General features: G+C 48.8%; 1 protein-coding gene and 1 long non-coding RNA gene across 6 annotated transcripts; one reads left to right on the top strand and one right to left on the bottom strand.

Moving 5' to 3' along the window:
- The first annotated feature begins 30 nt into the window (after positions 1 to 30).
- LOC111152566 lies at positions 31 to 7,604 on the top strand. Its single transcript, XR_002640930.1, has 5 exons — positions 31 to 153; positions 2,181 to 2,493; positions 5,477 to 5,534; positions 5,818 to 5,999; positions 7,576 to 7,604. It is a non-coding gene; the product is annotated as an uncharacterized LOC111152566 (long non-coding RNA).
- On the bottom strand, positions 2,490 to 25,980 carry LOC111152564 (protein regulator of cytokinesis 1). 5 transcript variants are annotated; one of them, XM_022511041.1, is made up of 15 exons: positions 25,835 to 25,980; positions 18,016 to 18,148; positions 17,460 to 17,582; positions 14,991 to 15,224; positions 14,744 to 14,914; positions 14,117 to 14,266; positions 13,243 to 13,390; positions 12,342 to 12,478; positions 10,439 to 10,534; positions 8,357 to 8,503; positions 8,053 to 8,163; positions 5,760 to 5,870; positions 5,046 to 5,222; positions 4,685 to 4,726; positions 2,490 to 3,054 (listed from the first exon to the last, which is right to left on the bottom strand). In XM_022511041.1, exons 1-15 carry the CDS (start codon positions 25,843 to 25,845, stop codon positions 2,983 to 2,985), a joined length of 1,863 nt encoding a protein of 620 aa, XP_022366749.1. In that variant the 5' UTR covers positions 25,846 to 25,980; the 3' UTR covers positions 2,490 to 2,982. The 5 variants fall into 5 exon arrangements, with proteins under 5 accessions (XP_022366749.1, XP_022366750.1, XP_022366751.1 ...); XM_022511044.1 differs by having other exon boundaries at positions 2,995 to 3,054; positions 5,123 to 5,222; XM_022511042.1 differs by lacking the exon at positions 4,685 to 4,726.

The following is a 25,980-nucleotide window of genomic DNA, read 5'->3' as shown; positions in this document are numbered from 1 at the left end:
CGGGGCTCGATCCCAGGACCCTGGGATCATGAGCTGAAGACAGACGCTTAATGACGGAGCCACCCAGGCGCCCCATGGCAGAGTCCACTTTTGAGAGCTCCAGAAATCGTCAAAACCTTCCAGCGACCAGAGGGAGGAGCTGATGCTTTGCGGGTGGGTAAGCGCGCTGACACCTTACCTCGCCGGCCCGCCACACCTGACGCGGGGGCCGGTAATGAGGACAAGAGCTCGCATTTTTGGTGCATGTTTGTGGCACCAGAGGGAGAAATAAAGTCCTTTTCAAAGAACTGTGACTGGATTTCGACCTCTGGCGTTTCCCTGAAAGACCAGTGTAAGAGCTGGCCTTCGCTTTGCCAGAGTCTGTGTCTCCAAGGCTCGGTGGCTCAGGCCGAAAGTATTTAAGGACACGAGAATTGGCCGCAGCAGCTTGGACGAGGGCCGACAGCTGGGACGGACAACAGACATGCCAAAAAGCCTGGGAAGAGGGAAGTTGGGAAAGGAAGTATGTAGGTGAAGGCCTCTTAAAGCGCCCCCGTGTACTGAGAACCTGAGAAAGCTCAGTCCGCATCTAGGGCTGGCGTAGACGCTCAGAAAAGCCTGAGAAAACCTCGAGCTTTCACTCTGGCTGTCTCTAGGCTCCACGTGATCAAGCAGTAGAGAAGTCTCCAGAGTTGTCTCACGGCTAAGCCACGCAGGAGTGTGCCCGAACAGAGCCCATTTGCAAAGATGATCATTTTCCCTCTTTAGTAATCTGTGCGCTCCTCATGGGGCTCGAACTCACAGCCCTGAGATCCGGAGTCGCACCTCCTCCCACTGAGCCGCCCGGCGCCGCCCCTCTTTCTAATAAGTGAGTTTAGCAAGCAGGGTACGGGGGCGGTCGGGGGCGGTGTAGAGAGCTCAGCTGCGGTCCCGCAGGCAGGCAACAGCCAGGAGCTGGGATTCTAAAATATCACAGTCGCCTCGAGAAATATGAAACACTTAGGAACATATCTGACAAAGATGTGGAAGATCTGTAAGTATGAGCTATAAAATCCGTGAGAGAAAACCTAAGGAAATGGAGAGATGTGTCCGTTCTCTCTAAATTGATCTGTAGATTCAATAATCGATTTTTTGTAGAAACTGACAAGCTGATTCTGAAATTCATATGAAAATGCAAAGGACCTAGAACAGCCAGAGTGACTTTTAAAGAAGGTCTAAGCCGCGGGCCGGCGCAGTAGGTAGAGCGTGCGGCTCCTGATCTCAGTCATGAGTTCAAGCCCCACGTGGGGTGTGGAGCCTACTTAAATGCTAAAAATGGAAAAAACAACAAAAAAGTAAAACCAGAAAGCTAATACCACCTTGTTTCAAGAATTAAGTCTTTAGTAATCAGGACAGATGGATGCACGGAGTTTTGACCGCAGCACAGGGGCAATGCGGTAGAGAAAGGAAAGGCTTTTCAGCTCCTGTTGCTAGACAACTTGACATCTGTGGGTGGTCGTACTTGGAGCCACGCACATGAGCGCAGGCAGCCGAAATGGATCGCACACATAAACGCAAAACCTACAATTTTAAACTTCTAGAAAACCACCACCTCTTGGGTTGGGTAATGATTTCTTACAATTTCAACACACATACAATCTAAAGAAAAATGGGACGTCATCAAAGTTAACCGTCTGTTCTTCAGAAACACCGTTAAAAGAATGGAGAGAGAAGCCACAGACTGGGAGATAGTCGCAAAACCTAGAATAACAGGACTTGCTTGATTGGGGCAATATCAAAATTTATCCAAGTGTACACTTCAAATATGTATTTTCTAATCAAAATAAAGGCTGTTAAAAAACCAAAAGGCCAGGCAGCCTCCCCCTATACAAGCTAATCCTGTTAAGGACCGACAACAGTGCAGCCAGAAATTTCCGAATAGGGCTTCAGCCCCTTTATATATCAAGAGTTGGACTTTTGGTCTCACACTTTTCTCAAAATAAAAATTATTTTTTATTTAGAAATAAGTGCATAAAAGGATATAAAAATCACACTCCTGACTAAAAATTTCTTGTATGTTCTTTTAGTCTTTTCTGTTTTCCACAGACCAAACTGACCAAAAAATGATTTGAGAAAAAAACAAACACCACCAGGTATCTTTTTGAAAGGTAAGTATACACATTAATTTATTTTTAAGAATATATTTGTATTTTTAAAAACAGGACATGTATACGTCTAAGCAGCATGGCTGACACAGACCAAACCCATGCCGGTAAGCTTTCGAGAACCACTGAGTGTGCAGACAGTAGTGCTGGCCCAGGCAGGCAGAGGAAGAATAAATAGTGCTTGGGGGAGAGCAGTAGTGATCGCCAGGGTACGTGAAGATGCGGACGCTGTAGCAGGAACAACTCCCCAGTACTGACATGTGCAAAGTTCCCGATCTCCGGGACAGAGACAGCCCAGCCCAGCCCCACAGCAGGGGACAGACGAACGCCGGCACCTCAACCCGGAGAAAACTAAAGAAGCGGAGTTCAGGTAAGCATGCGTGTCCGTACACACGTCTCCACACGTAGGCCATTGCACCATATAACAGAATTCTACACCATTTAACAAAGGAGCCCCAGTCTCCCTGTCCAACAAGATGTCCATCTCTAATTATAAGGGTACAGGCCAGTAGTTCTTCGTGCCCCACGCCCCAAGGATGGGCACGATGGTAAAACACAACAAGCCCTTGGTCGGGCTTCAGCAATAGAATTACGGGGCAGAGAAAGCAGTTAGGTTCCATCTGCTAAAATTTGCACTTACCGCTATGAACTAAGATTGGATGTATTTCTTGGGTCAAAACAACATCAAGTTTTTGAAGACCCACTGAACCCTCTGGTGGGTTTTCATCTGTAACAATCACTTCTGTCAGTCAGGCCCAGGGTAGTGGAACCTAAACTCAAGAAAAATCCAGGCCCCCCCCCACATAATCAGGTCTAGTCTAGGCACAGGAAGCTACAGCGGCTGACTGATCAGGGCTTCTCAGGACTGGATGTTGGTCGAATTGAGGATTCGAGAAGCAGCATCAGATTTGGAAGCCTTTGAAAGTTCTCGCTGTTGAAAAATAAATAATGTCAATGGCAGTGCGGCCCCTCTCCGGCACACACACCCCCGTCCTGGGAAGCACGGGTACATGACTCTCTGAGCCCGAGGCCCCTCGCCAGCACAGGCTGTGTTAGGGACGTAAGACGAAAGCCTGAGCACCGTGCTATTAGCCGTAGATAAGCATGTGCCGTGGACCCCGGACCCCTCTCCTGAGCCAGTACATTCCGCCAGAACCTCCCAGCACAGAAATCCCTTACGCTCCACGAAGTACTCTCTCGAGTCGTCAAGCTAGGCAGGCAACAACCTTTGGTCTTTGAGCCCTTTATAAAGCTCGGGGCCAGACCCTCTATCTACCAATCCCTGGGGCCGAGGGCCTTGGAACCTGCTGGTGATTTGATCTCCTGCTGGAGCACATGGAACAGAAGAGGGTAAAGCATGAACGAGCCCCGAGAGAGAGGTTAGGAGAGGTTAGTCTACCGGCTTGGGTGCCGCCTGCGGGAGGGCATGGGCCACAGCAACCCAAACCAGACAAACCTCCCACCCGTGGCCTTGCCGTAAGAGCAGGTGCGCCCAAGTGGGTGCCGCGGGGCCGGGCTAGGCAGGCAGGAGCACGCAGCCCCCTCTGTGCAGCAGGCGGCTCGCCGGAGCCACACGCGCAGTGATGTCACTTGAAAAAAGCGCCATAATATGAAGCTAGTTCCAGTGTTCCAGACCAGCTCTAGCCTTGGCCAACCGCCCCCTTCCCCGCCACTGCAGCACCAAGAGCGGAACCCCTGGCTGTGCGCCAGCGTGTCCCCCCCCCGCCCCGCCCCGCGTGAGGAGCAGCCTCCCCTCCCCACAGGAAGACACTGAGGGAGGAGAGAACACGTGCTGTTAAGGGCGCTGCAGTTAAGGGTTAGTGAAGACGGAGTAGGTTACTAGGAACAAAGAGTGTCTGGAAAATCGCTTTTTCAATGCCACATGATGCTTTAGCAGCTTGATGTGGTAGGAACAGGCAGAGGCTAGGAAAGGAGCACCGGCTAGCCCGTGGCAGAAAGTTGGCAGGTGAGCCCGAAAGGGTTAGTAAGGCACATACTCCAGGACATAATCAGCACACAGGCCAAGAACCTCACGACACGCAGCACACAGCTGGGGCTCCCCTCCCCGCGTGATGGGGCCTCTGTTCTCTCCAGCACACTGGAGGCCTCTGAGGTCACAACTGGGGAGGGTGAAGGTCTTCGGGTGTGAAACAGTGATTTAAAAAAAAAAAATTTGCCTGACTTTAGGTAGGGCTGAGAATCCAATTCAAGTCTGAACAGGTGTTCTTGTTAATCAGCAGGTTAGGGTGTTGTAGGATTGAAGTCAGAAAGTAGTTTTGATTTCCGCATTAGGAATTCCTGCTTCCGTCTACGGCCATACCACCCTGAACGCGCCCGATCTCGTCTGATCTCGGAAGCTAAGCAGGGTCGGGCCTGGTTAGTACTTGGATGGGAGGAATTCCTGCTTCCTTTGTTTAAAAAAAGCGGGGGGGGGGCTCTACGAGAGTACAGCTGAGATGATCAGTTAGTGGAGCTCCGTGCCCAGACGGGAGTTAAGCGAGCAGATGTGACAGGTGAGTTTGGAAAATGGCCATGGGACATGCAGGGGTTGCCATACAGACCTGAAGCCCAACAGCGGAGCTGTCAGAGAGGGGCGGATCCTTCTAAGAACAAAGAATTGAGACAATTACCAAGAACTCCACCAAGAGAGCACCAGGGCAGTGATCAGAAGGGTCACCTCCTGCAGCCAGGGAATGGTATTTCTTAAGCAGGAGGATCGAGGTTAAATGTCGCGTTGCCGCTGCCACTTTCCTTCTTCTCTATCCCCGAAACCACCCGACCCCGTGCCACGGTCAAGGCAGGAAAGGGATTCTCAGCCTCCAAAGAACTGTCCTAATTATCTGGGTGCCCTTGGGAAGGAACCCACTCTGCCCCAACTGTGTGCTCCCCAGAGACTGGCAGATATCAGAAAAGGTGAATTACCGCAAACTCAGAATAGGTGCTGGCAACGGAATTAATGCTGAAGTTGCGCTGGAGGGGGGCCGAGGCAGGGTACCCACCGCTCAGGATGCTGCCATTGAGCTCCAGGTTCTCCTTGTCGGCTCCATGCCTCCCAGCACGGGGGGTTTTTTTCCCCGAACAAGTGGAAGTGATGACCGGCTGCAGAGGAGAGAGAGGTCTGGGCATCATGCTAAGCAGGGACGCACGTGCGCGCACACAGACACAAGTGGCCAAAGGCTAGTAACGTCTCTGGATTATTGATGACTCTACTTGTGGTTTTAAAAGCTGCAGGAATTCTTAATGATGTGCAGAGGACCTGTCTCGAGCCTGTCTGTAAAATACTTGAAAGACACATTTAGCACATCTTCTCCACCTCTCCTTACGTGACTGTCCCCGACTGTCTTGCGATCCAGGGTGGCTGGACTGGAACCCACGCACAGGGACCTCACTCAGCAGCAGCTGAAGCCCAAGGTATGAACTGAGCCCCCAGAATCCTATCCCAGTAACTCCCATGATCCTACTGGGGTTCAGAATGACCATTCTCTCTCTCATGTTCAACGGATAAGCTAGCTTATTCTCAGCATCTCAAGGGAAACTGAGTCCAGGGATCTTAGAACGTGGCACAAGCAGGTGGGGCGTGCGGGTAAGCGGGCTGGAGCCGTGGTGGTGATGTCCTTGTGCGCACAGCATACTGACCTTGCTGCCAGAAGGTGGAAGCCGAGACACGGGGGAACGGTAGACTGTCCCCCCAAAGACAGGCCGAATGCTGCTGTTGGCTGTAGCATTGGACATGGCGGTCGTGTTCAGCTACGGAGAAGAATGGGAGAAGAGAACACTTCGAACACGCTCAGTAGCCTGCCCGGCACCACAGAGGAAGGAACAGAGGAAAAAGTCCAAGATGGGTTTCCATGGCTCAGAGCTTTGAGGAGACCTGTGGTAAGTGTTCAAAGCCGATTTCTATCCAGATTTAACTATAAAATGGCAGAGCCATTTTGCTTCTAAACCTAGCAGATTAGATATTTACACAAGAGGAAGGAAAGCAGAGCCATGCAAAGGCCTGTGTACAAACGCAGCCGCTTCACAGCAGCCCAAACCCCACCAACAAGCCTAACGTCCACCCCCAGACACATAAGCGAATTGCGGTCCAGTCGTGCAGTGGATACTGGTCCCCGTTAAAAAGGACTGACCTGTTACCTGTGCAGCAACACGGATGAATCGCACATGAAAGAAGCCAGACCGGAAAGGCATACGTACTATATAACCACACGCATATAGCGTGTTAGAAAATGCAAACTTGTGACACCTGGACGGCTCAGTGGGTTAAGCATCTGCCTTCGGCCTGGGTCGTGATCCCAGGGTGCTGGGATCGAGCCCCGCATCGGGCTCCCTGCTCAGTGGGGAGCCTGCTTCCCCCTCTCTCTCTACCTGCCTCTCTGCCTGCTTGTGATCTGTCAAATAAATAAAAATAATAAAAATCTTAAAAGAAAAAAAGCAAACTAGTCAGTGGCGACAGCAAGGCTGTGGCTGCCACGGGCTTGACAGTGGTGATGGTTTCATGGGGTATACGTATGTCAAAACTTATGAAAGTATACACTTTATCTGCGAATTTGACTCAGTAAAATTAAACAAAACAAAACAAACCCTCTAGGTAGGGGCACCCGGGCGGCTCAGTCAACTGAGCATCTGACTCCGATTATGGTCATGATCTCAGGGTCGTGGGACTGAGTTCTGGGCTGGGCTCTGCGCTAGATCCTGCTTGAGATTCTCTCCCTCTCCCACTGCCCCTCCCCACCCCCCTCGAGCACAGGCATGCACTCTCTTTAAGATAATAAATCTTAAAAATCAAATCTTTAAAAACTATGTAAAAATAGGGAGCTAGTTTAATAAATGATAGCATGGCAAGAGGACAGAAGGTACAGCTAACAGTAAGCATGTATTTGAAGAATGTCTGATGCTATGAAAAAAATCACAAGCAATAAACCCAGTAGGGTGAGGGAGAGATCCAAATTATATGTGATCTCTATTTTGTAAAAATACATTTTTTTTAAAAGATTTTATTTATTTGACAGAGATCACAAGTAGGCAAAGAGGCAGGCAGAGAGAGAGAGAGAGGGAAGCAGGCTCCCCACTGAGCAGAGCCCAACACGGGCTCGATCCCAGGAAACTGAGATCATGACCCGAGCTGAAGGCAGGGGCTTAACCCACTGACTTAACCCACCCAGGTGCCCCATAAAAATACATTATTTAAAAGCCTTTTTGGGGCGCCTGGGTGACTCAGTGGTTTAGCGGCTGCCTTCAGCTCATGATCCCGGGATGGAGCCCCAGATAGGGCTCCCTGCTCAGAGGGAAGCCTGTTCTCCCTCTCCCACTCCCCCTGCTTGTGTTCCCTCTCCCACTGTGTCTATGTCAAACAAATAAAAACTCTTTATAAGCTTTTTTAAAATCAGGAAAAACACCAAATATTCTCTTGGGAGTTTTTGCAGGTGACTTTTTCTTCTTTTTCTTACGTAAGCTCTGCCATCAACATGGGGTTTGAACTCCCGGCCTGGGATCAAGAGTCACGTGTTCTACCGACGGAGCCAGCCGGGCGCCCCTGCAGATGATTCTTAAACTATCGTATGTTGTAAAATATGAGCTGAGAAGTAAAGTTCTACTTCCTTTATCAAAGACAAGGTCACATTCCTCCCTGACTTCTGCTCCAGCGATGGAAGAATACCGGATATTCCATTTACTAAACTTGCGGTCCGGGGTCCCCAAGTTTAACCCACCCAAGACCTCAACAACAGGCACACATCTGAACTGCCCAGGCCGTGACTGTCGTTATAAGTTGCTACCGGGGTAAGGGCTGTCTTCCGTTCATACGTTTAGAGGAACCTAACCCGGAAGGCCCAAGAAACCCTTCCCCCTCTGTGGGGCAGGAGGCAAGAGGTGGCCAAGAGCCGTGGCCTCGAGAGCCCCATAAGGGCGGTTTGCAGAGCCCCGCGCTCACCTTACGCACTTTGCCGGGCGTGTTGGGGGCCAGTCCCCGCCGCTTGCTGGGGGTGCGTGGAGCACTGCCGTACAGCATCTCAGTCTCTGTCTGCTTCTTGTTCTTGAGTTGCTGTGTGAAAGTCAGAAGCAACAGCCATAAATCTCAGGACGGGAAGAGGCCTGAGATGGGACAGAAGCAGGGCCAGAAGTGGAGTGTCCAGCCCCGTACCCAGGGCCACCCCTCCAGCCGCCACCACCCCCGCCCCCGGCAGAGACCCTGGGCTGCTCACACCCCCGTCCTCGTCCCCACTGTGCTTGCTCACTCTTTCCTGCTTGGCTCGCTCCTTCTCCAGGCGGTGCGCCTCCCACTGCTCCGACACGTACTCCATGAACTTCTGCCCGTTCACCACAAACGCCTTCGAGTGCTCCCGTTCCCACGTTTCTATCCGTGCCTTCAACTCCTCTTCCAGCTGGGATCGTAGACAAGGACACACTGATTACCACTAATTTTTGGTGAAGCCCGCGTGGAATGATTCCCCCAAAGGAGGACCCCGCCCCAGAGCACCGGGAGCAGAACGTCAAGTCGCTGGACCCACGAGGGTACAGGTCAGAGTGACCAGAGAGCACAGCCTAGGGATGGTTTATTCTTTTTTTTTTTTTTTTTAAAGATTTTATTTATTTATTTGACAGAGAGATCACAAGCAGGCAGAGAGGCAGGCAGAGAGAGGAGGAAGCAGGCTCCTCTAGAGAGCAGAGAGCCCGATGCAGGGCTCGATCCCAGGACCCTGGGATCACGACCTGAGCCGAAGGCAGCGGCCTAACCCACTGAGCCACCCAGGCGCCCCGGGATGGTTTATTCTTAACACACAGGAAGGGGGGAGAAGGCAAGAACCCAGAGTCTAACTAGGGTTTTGGTGCCTAAAGCTGGACGCAGCAACGTGAAGTGGGCAGAGCGGGTTGAGAGCGCAGCCTCGGGGTTCACAGCCGGATCTACTTCTCAGTGGCTGTGAAAAGGCGGGCGAGTTATTGAAGCTCTCAGGACGTCTCCTCATCTATAAAAATGGAAATGATCCTAACGTCCTAAGGAGGTGGTGACAACGAATGATTAATAAATGGAAAGCACTTTGCAACAGTATCCAGCACTTAACGCAACTATACTAACAATTACTTCTACTAAAATAGATAACAGGAGGCACCTGGGTGGCTCTGCCTTCAGGTCGGGCCATGGTCCCAGGGTCCTGGAATGGAGACCTGCGTGGGGCTCTCTGCTCAGCGGGGAGCCTGCTTCCCCCTCTCTCTCTGCCTCTCTCCCTACTTGTGATCTCTCTGTCAAATAATAAGATCTTTAAAAAATAGTACAAACTATTTATACCAAAAAAAAAATAAATAAGTTATAAGGTAGACAACAGTAGGGGCGCCTGTGTGGCTCAGTTGGGCGTCAGCCTACGCCTTGGGTCATGCTCTCCGGGTCCTGGGACTGGGCCCTGTGCTGGGGTCTCTGCTCAGCAAGAAGGAAGCTCTGCTTCCTGCCTTCCCCTGCCCCACCGCTCTGCACTCTCTAATACATGAATAAAATCTTAAAACAAAACAAAAAAAAGCACCAGTGAGGAAGCCCACGGCACTTTCTCAAAAGCCTGCCTTATGTTGTAAGCCAAACTGCATCCTCCCAAATTCAAGTTTGAGTCCTAACTCCCAGTGCCGCAGAATGTGGCTTTATCCGGACATACAGGTAATGAAGTTTAAAGTGACGTCACTGGGGGGCGTGAGGACATTCCCACGACTCCTAACCCAACATTCACTGGTGGCTTTGTTAAGAGAAAATGTGGACACAGATACAGAAGGGAGGCCAGGTGAAGGTTCAGGGAGAAGGCAAGTCATCCACAAGTCAGAGATAGGGCTCGGAAGAAACCAGCCCTGGGGCGCCTGGGTGGCTCAGTGGGTTAAGCCTCTGCGTTCAGCTCAGGTCATGGTCTCAGGGTCCTGGGATCGAGCCCCACATCGGGCTTCCTGCTCAGTGGGGAGCCTGCTTCCCTCCTCTCTCTCTGCCTGCCTACCTCTCTGCTTGCTTGTGCTCTTTCTCTGTCAAATAAATAAAATCTTAAAAAAAAAAAAAAAAGAAACCGGCCCTGCTGATACTTTGATCTCAGACTTCTAGCCTCCAGACTGTGAAAAAATTCTGTTGTTGAAGCCCCACAGTTGATGGCACTTTGCTATGGCAGCTCAAGAAAGTTACGAAACCTTGATATTCAGATGCTTCCACCAGGAAGGCTTGGCATATACCTGCCATCCTTGCCTAAGCCTTGGAAGAGAGGACAGTTCTGGGGCGAGACAATTCAAAGCAGAGGATTTACAAACAGTAAGGTGTTTTGTAGCCAAGCACCAAAAACTGTTCGTGGCGACGTTACCTTGGGGAGTGTTTTTTGAAGCTTGGCTCGTTGCTTTTCTTCTTTTAGAAGATTTCCTCCACGGTTTGTAAATCGACTTGGATCTGAAGCTTTTCTCTGTGAAAAATACCTTTTAATTAGAGTAGGCCCTGAGATGATCACACCGGAAACTGCTGCTAAGATCCCTCGCTCTCATAAACTGATACATACTACGGAAACTCTCAGAGTTCTGCATTCCCACCCACTGTCCGCAGTGAGAGGCAGTGATGTCCTAAGACAGGAGAGTGGGCTGTGAGCACCACAGGCATATGCGCCATCACCCACTGGTGTGTAGGAAAACTACGGTTTCCTTTCTAATCTAAGATGGGGGGTGCCTGGATGGCTCAGTGGCTTAAGCCTTCAGCTCAGTTCATGATCACAGGGTCCTGGATTGAGCCCCGCTCCCTCCGCCTCTGCCCCTGGCTTGTGCTCTTCCCCTTGCCCCCACTTCAAATAAATAAAATCTTTTTTTAAAAATAAAAAATAGGCTTTAATATGTAATGCACAATGTCATTGGCTCTCTTCCGTGGTTCAGATGTCAAAGACGACTTGTCACCTCTAGGGAATGAGATATGTGGAGCGACAAGGGAGGGGTCTACACTCGGGAGGGCTTGGTGGTGGCGTCCCTGCTTGCCCACTCACTTCTAGCATGCTGACGATGCAGCTTAAATGTGTCCGGCTAAGAGGTTTATAATCTGTTTTTTTATGAAATTAACACTCACAAAATAGGCAACTTTAACATGTCAAGTGTTGGGCTTCTTTTCTGTGTTTTTGTTACTGTATCAGGTATACAGTATATCAGGGCAGTAATTTAAGCATGTAATTTGTATATATAAATTAGATTTATACACTCAAAAATTGGAGATCATCAGAAAATTTTAGAAATAATCTTGTCAGTTTGGGGGCAAAGCTCGTAAAGAAACCGTTTGCCTTCCAGACCACGTGACTGGTGACTGCCCGTAAACACTAGCTAAAGGGGATGGTAATTCGTTTCTTATTTTTCCTTAAATACTGGCATGTCAGTAAGGCTTACTTACCTGGCTCTTTACTGACACTTACTACCCCTCCTTTCTGCTTCCAACCACAAGTTAAGGAGTAACAGAGGCCTGGGACATCTGTTCTTAGCTCTGAGACCTCACACGGGGCTCTCCAGTCGAGTCCTGTTTCCCTGCTGTAACCCTGAAGGAGTTGAGCTCAGATTCCCCCACAGCCCCTTTCAAGCTCTGAGAATGAGTCTCCGTGTGCCCTACACGTCTCGTCTGGCTCATCCATGCCCCATGCCTGAGCTTGGAAAAGCTCTGAGGAAAGCTGTGAGAGTCAAGTCTGTCAGAAGAAAAGGAATTCAGACGATACAGACGTGCCCCGGTACCCAGGCAACCTTCTGAGAAGACAGCAACAGCTGCAACGGTAGCGAACAGTAACTGCCACCCCACATCCGTGTCCCCCGTCCTTGGTTCGGAGAACCCGAATCTGCAGCAGTGGCTCCCCCGGCTCTCCAGCCCCGGGTGTGGCCCGCAAGCAGAGGGGCAGTGCCTGACGTGCAGCAGGGGGCGCTCCAGCGCCACCTTGAACCTGAGGTCAGGTCCGCCCCTTAGTGGTGGGGAAGCCGGGGACACAGAGGACTGTGGAACAGCCGTGCCTGCCCTGCGTGTTCTAGCCCGGACTTCTTTTTGCAGGAATCCGACCTCACTGAGGGCAGTAATTCCGCTCTCCTCTGCTCCCGCATGGGAGCTGGGCATACACAGCTGGGTCAGCCGCAACTCAGGACTTCGTGCTGAAGCCCGGGTGTCAGACCCCTGGCCAAGAGCGGAGCGGACGCTGACCCTGCACGCGGCGGGCGGGAACGGCCGACCGCACTCTAGGGGAACAGAAGCTAGGGCCGTACCTCAAAGTCCAAGAAAAGTCTCCAGCTTTCTTCCCACTTCTGGACGCCTTCGAAGAGTTCCTTGTGAAGCTCATAGTAGTTTCTTAAGCGCACGATCTCAGCATCGTGCAGCTGGAGCAGATTTTCCGTGTAGTCCTCTGTAAGACCCAGGCCCCGCAGTTTTTAAAAACGCCTCTAGTGTTTAGTATCCCCACGTACTAACCCCCATCCCCTTCCTCCTAAAATGAAACCAGATTTCTTCCTTATAGTAAAAGCGACACGTGAATAAGTGTACGCTGTGGACGACAGAGCCAGCTCTGTCACACGCTCAGTCTGCGGGGAGCAGGGAGTGAGGGGCTAGGGTGTGGGGCACAATGACGAAGATTCTCAAAGCTGTGTCACCTCTTGCCCTGTTCTCGGTTTCCCTCACCGTCTTCCTTTCCATCCTGCTCACGGAAAATGTCTAAAAACCTAGTACAATCTCATCTTTATGCTCAGTTCAGTTCAGGCTAGAGCTCCGCCGAGCTCTGGGGGATGCACTCCATGGGCTCAAACGTGGGCTCTGAGGTTTACCTGCCCTGCGCCTCAGGGTTAAGTTGCCAAACATTTACGTGCCCTCGTGTCCTCATCTCCTGAGGTGAGGATTAAGTGAGGCGGTGGCGTCAGGAGTCTGACACTGCACCTGGCACGGGGTGAGCTCCTGACAGACCTGAGCCTCACAACGACAGGCTACGGTGACTTACTACTTCGGAAATCAAGGCCCCCTTATTTCCTAGCGGCATCTGCACATGTTAATTATACAGGAATGGCAGTTAACGCTACGTGGCTTGAAAAGGCAGCGGAGGAAATATGTGCTGGTGAATGTCTGCCCTCATAAAAGACAAGTGAGGGCGTCACAGGAAACCGCCGCTGGCGTACGAACCCGCGTAGTAAGGGGCAAAAGCCTGTCTCTGCTCCTGGCTGTAGAAACACTGGTCCCAGTACTGAGCCAGCTCCACTCGAATTGCCTCAATCACTTTCTTCATGTTTTGCATCTTCAGTTCCTCCAACCGATCCACTTCCAACTGCAGCTGTGACAGAGAGACTCGGTAAAGGTGCTTGCCATCGTGGACTTTCATGCAGGAATACAGAAGTTCAAAGGTCCCCCAACCCCCCACCCTGCTAAAATAAAATTACAACACCAAGCCACAGGGGTCAGTCAACACTTTTTTTGAGAAAGAGAGAGAGAGAGAGAGAGAACCCACACATATAATAGCAGACAGGGAGAGAATCCCAAGCAGGCTCCAAGCTGGGTGTGGGGCTTGATCCCACAACCCTGAGATCATGACCTGAGCCAAAATCAACAGCTGAACACCCGAGCCACTGAGCCACCCAGGTGCCTCAATCAACACTTTTTATAACACTGTTATCACGAGAGCCAGAAACCTAAGAAAAGTACACAGAGGACAGAAGACAAGCAGGCTACAGCCACCCCTGTCTAATGCCTGCCTTAAAACCAGGTTCGCAGAGCACCTGGGTGGCTCAGATGGTTTAGTGTCAGCCTTCAGCTCAGGTCACGATCCCCGTGATCCCCTGGGATCGAGCCCTGCATCAGGCTCCCTACTCAGTAGGGAGCCTGCTTCTCCCTCTCCCCGGCCCCACTCATGTTCTTGCACACTCTGCACACATGCTCGCTCGCTCTCTCTCAAATCTTTAAAACAAAACAAAAAACAGGCTCACTCGAGGCAGACGGTGTTGAAGACAATATACCTGACACTGGTAGAGACTGCCGACCCAGTGCCCATTGGATTTCTTACCGCTTTCCTGACCTTGGCCTTTGACCCAGTCATAACCGTGGCCACAGCTTCTCTCTCTTCCACAGGTATCTGCAACCTGTCCCAGAGCTCTCGGATCTGAGCTCGCAGACCCTCACACACTGCTTCGTTTTGTGATTTTCGCATTTCCAGCTGTAGCAAGGAGAGCCAATGGTTATGGCAAAGACAGCAGCACAAAGAAGGCCACCCCTGTGGCTTCCTGCAAAGAAATGTCTGGACCCACACGGAGAAGCAGCACTTTTACTAGATTGTGAAGAAGTGTGGTTTCATGACTTCTGGACACAAACTGTATGGCTGCCATTATGGTAGGATCTCAAACCCCAAGAATTAGAATTCAGATTTTTAATTTAAAAAATTAAATACAAAGCTAATTCACATGACTAATAGTATTTCATCCAAAATTTCAATTTCATTCTTAGAGCCACAAATAAGTATTTTGTTAAAAAAAGAAAAAAGAAAAAAAGACAACCCCCCCTCAAGGTTATATATCATTCACTGTCTCTACCCTCCCTTTCTTTTAACTTACACAGACTTATTTAAGAAATAACTGCCATTTTTTTCAAATCTCTGGACACTAGAGAACCAGGCGGTACCGTGAGCGGTTATTACCTGCCGAAGCAGCTTCTGTAGTGTCGCAATATTCTCCAGAGACAAACAAAAGGCGTCTTCATCTTCACACACCGCATCCCTTTCAAAGCTCGTGTCTGGGGTGTGATCTAATTCCTCCATACACAGGACGATCTGTCTCTTTATGTTGACGAACTCTTCACGTCTAGACGCCTACGAAATAAAATGATTACAAGTACCTACGAGAAAGTCAAACTGACTTGCAGGAAGTGTGAACACCAGCACTTACCTTCGTTTCCCGCAGCGTGGCCACGTGTTGTCTGAACTGGCTCAGCTCTTCTAAGCTGGGAACCGAGGAGCTGTCGACGTCATAGTGGGGCATACAGAGAATTTCACACAGCTCTTGATCTTGTTCTTGAAGTAGTTTCAGTTCCTGTTTTCGCTCCTTTTTCTGTTTTCGCATCAGTTCTACCTGAGTGCGCAAATCCTTTTCTAGCTGCAAGATGGTCGTCTCTCCTTCTTCCTGCAGGAGACAGTGCACCATTGTGAGAAGGTTCCACGTGGATCTCTTCAAATGAAGAGAAGGACAATGGAAGAGGGCTAGGGTGAGAGGTTTTTTTTTTTTTTAAGATTTATTTATTTGAGACAGAAAGAATGAGAGAGAGCATGCGCACATGTGAAGGGCAGAGGGAGAAGCAGACTCCCCACTGAGCAGGGAGCCTGACGTGGGACTCAATCCCAGGACTCTGGGATCATCACCTGAGCCAAAGGCAGATGCTTGACCAACTGAGCCACCCAGGTACCCCCTTGGATGACAGACTTTTAGTTAAACTTACAAATAAGTCAACTCATGGCCAGCAAAATGTGGCACCAAGAGGGTTCCCTAAGAAAGGTCTTAAATAAGGAAAGGTACCAGGACACTCTTGTAAGAGGTGAAAAGTGGTTGGAAAGCTTGCGTTGAGTTAGCTATCGAAGAGTAAATCTAGTTCAAGACGTGACGCTCATCCTAATAATCCCAAGAACATCACCTAACCAATAAAAATCAATAGTCTTTGCTCTACTCCAACATATTAAGAGGAAAAAAAGTGGCAAGTATAGGACTTAAAAATTTACACGATTTTATTCAACATTGGTGAAAAAAGACTATCATGTAATCTGAGGAAGATCTATCACTGTATATCTAACTTCTTACCTAATTTCACACCGAAAATTAAAAAAAAAAAAAAAAACACACTAAAGAAATTATTTGTCGGCACGCCTGGGTGGCTCAGTAGGTTAAAGCCTCTGCCTTCGGTCTCAGGTCGTGGTCCCAGCACCCTGGGATCAAGCCCCGCATCGGGCTCTCTGCTCAGTGGGGAGCCTGCTTCCTCCTCTCTCTCTCTCTCTGCCTGCCTCTCTGCCTACTTGTGATCTCTGTCAAATAAATAAATAAAATATTAAAAAAAAAAACCACTATTTGTCTAAAATCAATGATATAGGGACGCCTGGGTGGCTCAGTCATTAAACATCTGCCTTTGGCTCAGGTCGTGATCCCAGGGTCTTGGGATCGAGCCCCACATTTGGCTCCCTGTTTAGCAGGAAGCCTGGTTCTCCCTCTCCCACTCCCCCTGCTTGTGTTCCCTCTCTCGCTGTGTCTCTGTCAAATAAATAAATAAAATCTTTAAAAATAAATAAATAAATAAATAAAATCAACAATATATATGCCATTTCTGTAGATTCCAGGAAATTCCACTAATGTCATGATCTGACTGCTCTTGGCCACCAGGTATGAATTATCCTTAACCCTTTAAAGGCGGTCTCGGGGATGTCTGTGGGGCTCAGTCGGTTAAGCATCTGCCTTCGGCTCAGGTCATGATCCAAGGTCCTGGGATTGAGCCCCGCATCGGGCTCCCTGCTCAGCGGGGAGTCTGCTTCTCTGTCTTCCTCTGCCCCAGCCCCCCTTGTGTTCTCTCTCTCAAATAAATAAAATCTTTTGAAAGAAAGGAAGAAGGGAAAAGAAAAGGAAGAAACTCCCTCCTAGACACCCACGTATTTCTTGCTGTAACAGAGAGAGGGACCCCGGAATCTCACGGCACTGTGCGCTGCCCCTGCACTTACAGCCATTCCAAACACCTCCCCAAGCTCCACGCTGGTTTTCATTTTTATGATCCCAACACTATTTCTACTGGTTCTCCCCAGGGACACCTTTTGGACCCCTATCCTGTTACTCATTTCGTCCTTGTTGGGCTCCTCCTTGGCCCGCAGCAAACCCCGCAGGCCCTCGGCCTGACTCTGCCGCCCGGACACCCCGGCCCTTGAGACCTCTCTCCCCCAGCCAAGTTCTGGCTGGTCCTCGGCACATAGCTGCGCGGTATGAGCAACACCACAAAGGCAGGTCTTTTTGTAACTTTCCCTTGTATCACTAGTCACTTTTGCTTCCTGGGTAGTGTTTTTCATTTGCTTTCAGAGAAAGAATAGCATCATGCATCCATACCTACCTTAAAAAAAAAAAAAAAAAAAGGAAGTTCTACGCCCTACAATGATAGCAAGAGGAAGCTGGTTTGGATGGAAGGATGGTAGCACTTACCAGCTCTTCCACCTCGCAACAGGGCAACTCTTTACATAAGTGGAAGTTGCTGGAACAAACTGACTAGGTGGTAAATTCTCCCCACTTTCTATAGCCAAGATTCTACAAGGAAATCTTCCACTGGAGCCCCAAGACAGAGTCCTTCCTCAATCTCAGACCCAGCAGGAGCCCCCAAAGTCCCCCGCTATGTACCTGAAATGGCTCGACATGTAACTCGCTACACAGCGTATTCAGCTCTTTTTGACAGATGGAAATGCTTTTGATGAGCCTTTCCTTCAGGCTTTCCTCTTCGGCAATCATCATATCCAGGAGGTCCTACAAGAGAGAAAGAAGTCCCTTAAAAGGTTGGGGTCAATGGGAAAAAAAAACCCAAACCAATAACACCAAAACCTTCATAATTACAAATTCTTTTTTTAAAAAGATTTTATTTATTGATTTGACAGAGATCACAAGTAGGCAGAGCAGCACACAGAGAGAGAGGGGGAAGCAGGCTCCCTGCTGAGCAGAGAGCCTGATGTGGGGCTCAATCCCAGGACCCTGAGATCATGACCTGAGCCAAAGGCAGAGGCTTTAACCCACTGAGCCACCCAGGCGTCCCATAATTACAAATTCATAAGAAAGGGCTTAAATAGAAACAAAACCAGGAAGAGCCTGTGATGTTCCAGTGTCACTTCCCCAGTTCTCACGAAGGGACACCAGTCTCCGCACTGCTGTCCCACTACAAACAGACCAGTACGACTCAGCTCACCTTGATGTGCTTCTTCACAACCTCAGTTCGTTGTAACCGCTGGTCCTCCGGAATCCCAATCAATTCCCAGATTTCCCGCAGGTGATTCAGAGCTTTCTGGAGACATACTATCGACTCCTCTGCCAGTACCTCACTGAAAAGTAAAAGAGAAGCCAGTAACATGAGCCACTGCCTCCAGACTAAAAGCAGTATTTACAAAAACTGAATAGACTAGTTTCTCAGTGGCCTCAGGCTAAAACAAATCAAAAACCCGCATTCAGCTTTAACCTCTCTTCTCCAAAACACAACACTGGCAAAGCCAAATTCAGTATCGCCTTACACTGGGGAAATTCAATCTCCTTCTTTTTTTTTTTTTTTACATTAAAAAAAATCCTCATCCTAATAATCCTAAGAACATCACCTAACCAATGAAAACCAACAGTCCTCGCTCTACTCCAAGTCCTCGCTCCACGCCCAGCGTGGAACCCAACGTGGGGCTTGAATCCATGACCCCCAGATCAACACCCGACCTGAGATCAAGAGTCAGACGCTTAACCAAGTGCACCACCCCGGTGTCCCGGAAATTCAGTCCTCTCAGTAATAGCCAGAACCAGGACTTTCATCAACAGTTCTACCTATGGCAGGACAACACAGAATTATAAAGAAAAACGGGGGCGCCTGGCTGGCTTAGTCAGCAAAACATAGGAGTCTTGAACCCAGGACTGTGAGTTCGAGCCCCACGCTGGGTGCAGAGACTACTTAAAAAGGAAAGATAAACCAGACAAAATGAACTCCCGCCAAACACAAGAGCCTGCTCCGGGAGAAGCTCTTGTGAAACGGCAACTCACTGCAGTCTGGTTGTTCTGAAGTTACAGCCACTGACTTCGAGAAGGGCTCAGATTACACAAGACAAACATCAAGTGTCAGTGAGGACACAGGAAGACCAGGCCCTTCATACACTCCCGGCCCGGAGTGGAAGCTGGGACACCGCTGTGAAAACTGCCGCAGCACCTGCTGAAGCCGAGCCTCGCAGGTGCACTTTTACACGCGGGGCCGGCAGAAACCAACACGTACCGGGTAAAGACACGCACAGGGAGGGTCAGAGCAGCGCTAGTCCTAGGGGCGTAAGAACAGAAACAACCCGATGTCCACCCACAGAGTAAACAGTCCGTTCCTACCAGGGAATAACATAGCAATGAACAGATATGATAATGACGTAGCAATGAACCACAAGGCTGAGTCTCAGAAACATCACATGGACTACGCTAAATGAAAGAAGTTAAATGCCAAAACGCTACATCGTACAGGATTTCATTTTGTGAAATTCTAGAAAAAGTAAACTATAGTGAAAGAAAGCCTGGGATCAGAGCAGCAGATCCACTGCAAAAAGGCACAAGGAAACTTTTTTACAGTGACAGAATGGTCCTAGATCTTACGATGATCACCTAACTGTATACAACGACCAAAATTCAAACTGTTCATGTAAAATGAGTTAATTTTACTGTATGCAAATTATACCTCAAATCTTAAAAAATAAAACATCAACAATAAAAAAAACCCAGGTGGTATGAGACCCCTGGGTGGCTCAGTCGGTTGGGTGTCTGACATTTGATTTCAGGTAGGGTCATGATCTCAGGGTTGTGAGATCAAGCCCTGCCTCAGGCTCAGAGTCTGCTTGAGATTCTCTCTCCTTCTGCTCCCCCTCCCACTCATGCATGAGCAGTCTCTCTCTCTCTCTCTCCCCCAAATAAATAAATAAGTAAAATCTTTAAACGGCGGGGGGGTAAAACAAAAATAATGTGGAAAAAAAAAAAAGAAAAGTTAGGGAAGAAAAGGAAAACTGGTTTGAACGAAACAAGCAAGTCAAGCAGCATTTATCACCATGTGATTCCATTTATACAAAATTCAAACACAGGCAAAACCAAGGTATGCTTTCAGCAGTCAGGACGGTGGTCGGTGGTCACCATTGTCCTGGGCGGTGGTGAATGGGCAGGGATACAAGGAGCACTGGTTACACAGGTGTGTGCTGACTTTGTGAAAATTGATGGAGTTGGCACTTCCATTTATGCACATTTCTGTATGTTATTCTTCAATTACAAAAAGTTTATTTTAGGGACACCTGGGTGGCTCAGTTGGTTGGACGACTGCCTTCGGCTCAGGTCATGATCCCGGAGTTCCGGGATCGAGTCCCGCATCGGGCTCCCAGCTCCATGGGGAGTCTGCTTCTCCCTCTGACCTTCTCACTCATGCTCTCTCTCACTGTCTCTCTCTCAAATAAATAAATAAAATCTTTAAAAAAAAAAAAAAGTTTATTTTAAAAAATGCATTGTTTATCTGATGCAAATTTAACTGGGCACCTTCTAATTTGTCTTTAAAAAGTTTACTTTAAAAATGCTAACCAGGGGCGCCTGGGTGGGTCAGTGGGTTAAGCCTCTGTCTTTGGCTCAGGTCATGATCTCGGGGTCCTGGAATCAAGCCCCACATTGGCATCTCTGCTCAGAAGGGAGCCTGCTCCCCTGCCCTCACCTCCTCTCTGCCCACTTGTGATCTCTGTCAAATAAATAAATAAAATCTTAAAAAAAAAAAAAAAAGGCTAACCATTAGTCTGCTTCACATAACATTTAAAAAGCAGAAATTGAGATGGGATTGGGAGGGAGACAAACCATAAGTCACTCTTAATCTCACAAAACAAACTGAGGGTTGCTGGGGGGAGGGGGGGTTGGGAGAAGGGGGTGGGGTTATGGACATTGGGGAGGGTATGTGCTATGGTGAGTGTTGTGAAGTGTGTAAACTTGGCGATTCACAGACCTGGACCCCTGGGGATAAAAATATATGTTTATAAAAAATAAAAATTAAAAAAAAAAAGGCAGAAATTGGGGGCCCTTGGGTGGCTCAGTGGGTTAAAGCCTCTGCCTTCAGCTCGGGTCATGATTCCAGGGTCCTGGGATAGAGCCCCACATCGGGCTCTCTGCTCAGTGGGGAGTCTGCTTCTGCCTCTCTCTCTCTCTGCCTGCCTCTCTGCCTACTTGTGATCTCTGTCAAATAAATAAAATCAAAACCAAAACAACAAAAATAAAAAGGTTGCCTCTCCTACATAAAGAAAAGCTTTGGCACAAACACCAGTAGCCTCTACCAGATGGCCAATATCAATACCCAGATAGCGAATAATGTTTCAAAGAATTTACTGTACTCCATTCATTTTAGAAATGGGAACAGGTAACTAAGGCATTTGTTTAATCTCAATCAACTAATGTTAATTATTCTAATCTCAACTGAAGTTTAACTTCTGAGTCTCCACAGGCAACCCAATTTTAAGACAAAGGAATGCGTAAGTCAAAATTCTAATCTTTGAATTTTATTAAAAATAACCGATAGTGGGTGCCTTGGGAGGCTCTGTCGGTTAAGCATCTGCCTTCAGCTCAGGTCATGATCTCGGGGTGTTAGGATCGAGTCCCACATGGAGCTCTCTGCTCGGCAGGGAGTTGCTTCTTCCTCTCCCTCTCCACTCTCCCTCTCTCTCTCTCTCAAATAAATAAATAATTAAAATCTTAAAAACAAAAACAAAACCTACAAGACTTCATCTGTGGTCAGTATCCAATCTGAATGCAAAAGCCCGGTGTTGAGCCCAACTAGACTGGGCCACTGCTCTGAGGGACACGACTCCAGACAGCGCTCTGCAGTCTCTTCCAGTCTGGTCCACCCCATCCTAGCCAATCGCACAGTTCTGCAGCTAGGATCTCTAGAAAACAAAATCCAATCAGGCCTTTGCTGGACTACTCCCTTCAAAGTTTCCCATCACCCTCAGCAAACAGTTCAACCACTTTCAGAAAGGCTTTCAAAACCTCTCTGGAGTTTTGTCTCATTTCAAAAAAAATATTGTATTTATTTGAGACAGAGACAGAGAGCAGGCGCAAGCACAAGCATGGGGAGTGCAGGCAGAGGGAGACAGAGAAGCAGACTCCCTGCCGAGCAGGGAGCCGGATGTGGGACTTGATCCCAGGCCCCTGGGATCATGACCTGAGCCAAAGGCAGACACTCAACCAACTGAGCCACCCAGGTGCCCCGAGGTTTGTCTCTTAATCTCTCTCACAGCTCACTCCCTAAGATTCTGGCCAACAGAACCTATGAGCATTTCCCGGACATGCCCCTCACTCAGCCGTGTGCAGGTCTCAGCTGTTGAAGCCACCATGCTTCTGTACATTACCTCCACTTGCCATCACCTTCTTTGGACAGCTGTGGATTCCTCACAGTCATCCCCCCATCCCCACCGCCCCCATCCACTCTGTAGACCACAGACTCAAGACCAAGGACTGCCAGATCTTATCCGTGTTCATTTTTCCAGACCATAATGCACAGCAATTGTTCAATAAATGGAAAATGAATGGCCTTGAGTTCCCACCAAAGGCTCATTATGCCTCTAACATCCAGCTACCTTCAGTTTATAAGCTCTCACATACAGAGAGATTTCAAAGCTCTGCTGCCTAGCTCTGTAAAACATTTAGAAGGTAAAGTGATCACTCTTTTGAAGCATAAAATTCTAGCACATGGGAAATGAATCGGAATAGACATTTCTCCAAAGAAGATCTATCATGGCCAATAAGCATGTGAAAACACACTGACCACTAGCGAAATGCAAATCAAAACCAGAGAGATACACTTCACAGGTACCAAGATGGCTATAAGAAAAAAGACAGTTACAAAAAAAAAAAAAAAAAAAAAAAAAGACAATAACAAGTGTTGGCAAGGATGTGGGGAAATTGGAAGCCCCCATACACTGCTGGCGGAAATGTACAATGGTGCAGCCTCTTTGGAAAAGTCTAGCAGTGGGGCACCTGGATGGCTCAGTGGGTTAAAGCCTGTGCCTTCGGCTCAGGTCATGATCACAGGATTCTGGGATCAAGCCTGAATCTGGCTCTCTGCTCAGCAGGGAGCCTGCTTCCCTTCCTCTCTCTCTCTCTCTCTGCCTGCCTCTCTGCCTACTTGTGATCTCTGTTAAACAAATAAATAAGATCTTAAAAAAAAAAAAAAAAAAGTCTAGCAGTTTCTCAGTTGAACAGTTACCAGATAACCCAGAAATTCCGTTCCGTAGGTATTGACCCAAGAGACATGAAAACATGTCCATGCAAAACTCATATACTTTTTTTTTTTTTTTTTAAATTTGAGAGAAAGAGAGATCACAAGTAGGCAGAGAGGCAGGCAGAGAGAGAGGGGGAAGCAGGCTCCCTGCCCGAAAGACTGACCTCTAATGGGTCAGCGAGATGATAAAAATGTTCTAAAACTGACTGTAGTGATAACCGCATGACTCCGTGAATGTACTAAAACCCATCAGACTGTATGCTACACGAAAGGTTAGAAATCACTTTAAAGACCATCTGAGATCTTTTCCAGTCCAGTGACTTAGTTTCAAGAGATTGGGAAGACTGGATCTTTTTACAACCGTTTGCGTCCTTGGGAGGTATCCTTCTAAGTATCCTCCGCTTTCCAGTGATGTGTTAGGAGAATAAAAATCTCAAACTTGTACTTTTAGGGAAATTACCTGAATCTGTTTACAGGCGGTGTCTAATTGAACCAAGAGAATTATTATTCCCAGTGAATGCACTAAGGCATCTTATGATCATACTTTTTTGAAACATAAGTTATTCATTCAAAACTACTACTTGAATATTTATTATACACATGGCACATTCTAAGTGTTGGAACTCAGCACTGAACAAAACTGATATCCCTGCCCTCTTGGGGTTTACATTCTAATAGTAAAAGAAAAGCAAATGTAAGCAAATCTTACATTAAATGGTAGTAAGTTCTCCCTGAGGTGATCTTTGAGCAAAGAGAGAGGTAAGGAATCAAGTCATGGCACATGTTGGGAAAGAGAGATCCAGGTAGAGGGAACAGCGAATGCCAATGCCTGAGATGGGATGGTCCCTGGTAGGTTCCAAAGAGAGCAAGGACTCTGGTATGACTGGTGCAGAGTACAGCAGGACGCCAGAGGCCTTTGTAAAACACAGAGGCTTTTACTCTAAAATATGAAATCACCGGAGGATTTTGGCTCCTGTGTTGACAAGAAGCATCAGGAGAAAAAGGCAGAAGTAGGGAGACCAGTTAAGAGGCCAGGGGAACACAGCAAGAGACAACAATGGTGGTGACCTGGACCAGGGCAGTGGCAGCAGAGCTGGGGAGGAGTGAGACTGTGGCTGTCTTTCGAAAATTAAGGCTAATGTCAGAAATGAGAGAAAGAGGGGATACAAGAATTAGTATGAATGTTGTGAAGGGTGGAACATTTTTCTAATTCTTTGAAAACAGTACTCAAGTGAGAAGGGTCTCTAGATTTGTAATTCCAAACGCCCGTTTTTCAACAGGCCCAGTAAGATTTGTTAAAGTAATCGAATCCAAAAGATGGTTAACTTTTTCATTATAACAATTGTGTGCATACTGCTTTTAGTTAGTGGCCCCTCTGGCTCCTGGAGGCCAGCAGTCTGTTGCTGTACAGACATTTGTTTTGGTTTTAATTGGCTCTGAGATCTACAAATCTCCTGTCATTTAGCTCTGTAAAAGTAATTTGGCTACATTAGTAAACATAGCTGTTTTTCAATTAAGTCACAAACCAAAAAACACTGCAGATTATGTGCCAGATTTTTAAAAAAAGACAGCTTTACTGAAGTTTTTTATTTTTTCTCTTTTTTCCCCAAGATTTTATTTATTTATTTGACAGAGAGAGAGAAATCACAAGTAGGCAGAGAGGCAGGGAGAGAGAAAGGGGGAAGCAGGCTCTCCGCGGAGCAGAGAGCCCAGATGTGGGGATCCATCCCAGGACCCTGAAATCATGACCCAAGCCTAAGGCAGAGGCCCGACCCACTGAGTCACCCAGGCGCCCCAACTGAAGTTATTTTAAAACCCTGGCTGTTTTTTCAAATGGTACCATGATTTGTACTCCATTCCCATTCCCCGGGAGGCAAGCAATTGAAAAGGAACGACGGGAATTAGTAATTATGGAAGGAAGAACTTTCTACAGCCACAGAGCAATCAGTCTGACCAATAACCACAAATAATGAATCATCACAGTGCCTCGCCCACCTCTTTCAGAACGTAGCGTTAACGTTTTTATCGCTCTTTACACAGGAGTCCTATGCCCTGGTATCTTCCTTATTTTAGCACAAAGCTGACACCCCTCCCCTTTTGCTGCTGACATTCTGAGAGCAAAAGAAAATTGGTTAATAAGCAAACCTTCCACTAAATGCCAGTAAGTGCTGTGCAGGGAAAATCGAGGGGAGGGGACAAAGGGGAGAAGAGACAAGTGACATTCGGTGTGCGGACGAGTCTGGCCCCTACTTCAAGTCGGCGGCGCCCCCTCCCCAGCAGGGCCGGGGGAATCGTGAAAAACACCGGAGAGGAATTCCTTAACGGCGCTCCTGAACTTGCAAGGAACCCGGCTCCCGACCGCATCAGCTAAAACGTTAGCGCCGCAGCCCGGCCCCGCGGGAGACACGGAGAAACGGAACAGCTGACGACCGTAAAGAGAAGCGCGAAACCGGACCACAGAAGACGCAGGACTTCGAACAGGCCGTGGATGCCAAGAAGCAGCACCTGAGGCGAGCGGGCGGGGCTCGCGGACACCCGGCGCGTCCAGGCTTCTGGAGCCACCGGAGCCCGCGGCCGTCGGGGCCGGTGCGCAGCAGGCCTTGCCGCCCCCGCCCCGAGCACCAGCTCAGCGCTCCCCAGCCCTGCCGGCCGCGCCCGGGCCTCACTCGGCGCGGCCTGCCGTGACACCCGCGCTCCGGGGACGCCGCGCCCGGGACGGGGGTCGCTCCCTCCCGCGGCCCCTCGACCCTTCCGCAGCCCGCACCTTCTCCTCATGGCGGACGCTCCAAGCAGCCGGCCGTCGAGGCCCCAGACCTCCTCCACGCGGGGCTGAGCGCAGCCAACCCCCGCAAAGACCACTGTGTTCTTCCTGGCCGCCGCTCCGCGAGCCGTTAGGTCACCGCGGAATTT

The sequence above is a fragment of the Enhydra lutris genome, unplaced genomic scaffold (genome assembly GCF_002288905.1).
Source record: "Enhydra lutris kenyoni isolate GAN:26980312 unplaced genomic scaffold, ASM228890v2 scaffoldscaffold29, whole genome shotgun sequence".
In the NCBI taxonomy this organism is placed as follows: domain Eukaryota; kingdom Metazoa; phylum Chordata; class Mammalia; order Carnivora; family Mustelidae; genus Enhydra; species Enhydra lutris.
Note: the sequence above shows the minus strand (reverse complement) of the source record. Positions and strands in the feature narration are given on the sequence as shown.

Excerpts from the sequence above, each read along its gene's own strand:
- LOC111152564 (XM_022511041.1), bottom strand. Across the intron at positions 14,915-14,990 it reads CCACGCTGCGGGAAACGAAG|GCGTCTAGACGTGAAGAGTT; the intron begins GTAAGTGCTGGT and ends TTTATTTCGTAG. Across the intron at positions 4,727-5,045 it reads GCACCTATTCTGAGTTTGCG|AAGGATCCGCCCCTCTCTGA; the intron begins GTAATTCACCTT and ends CTTTGTTCTTAG.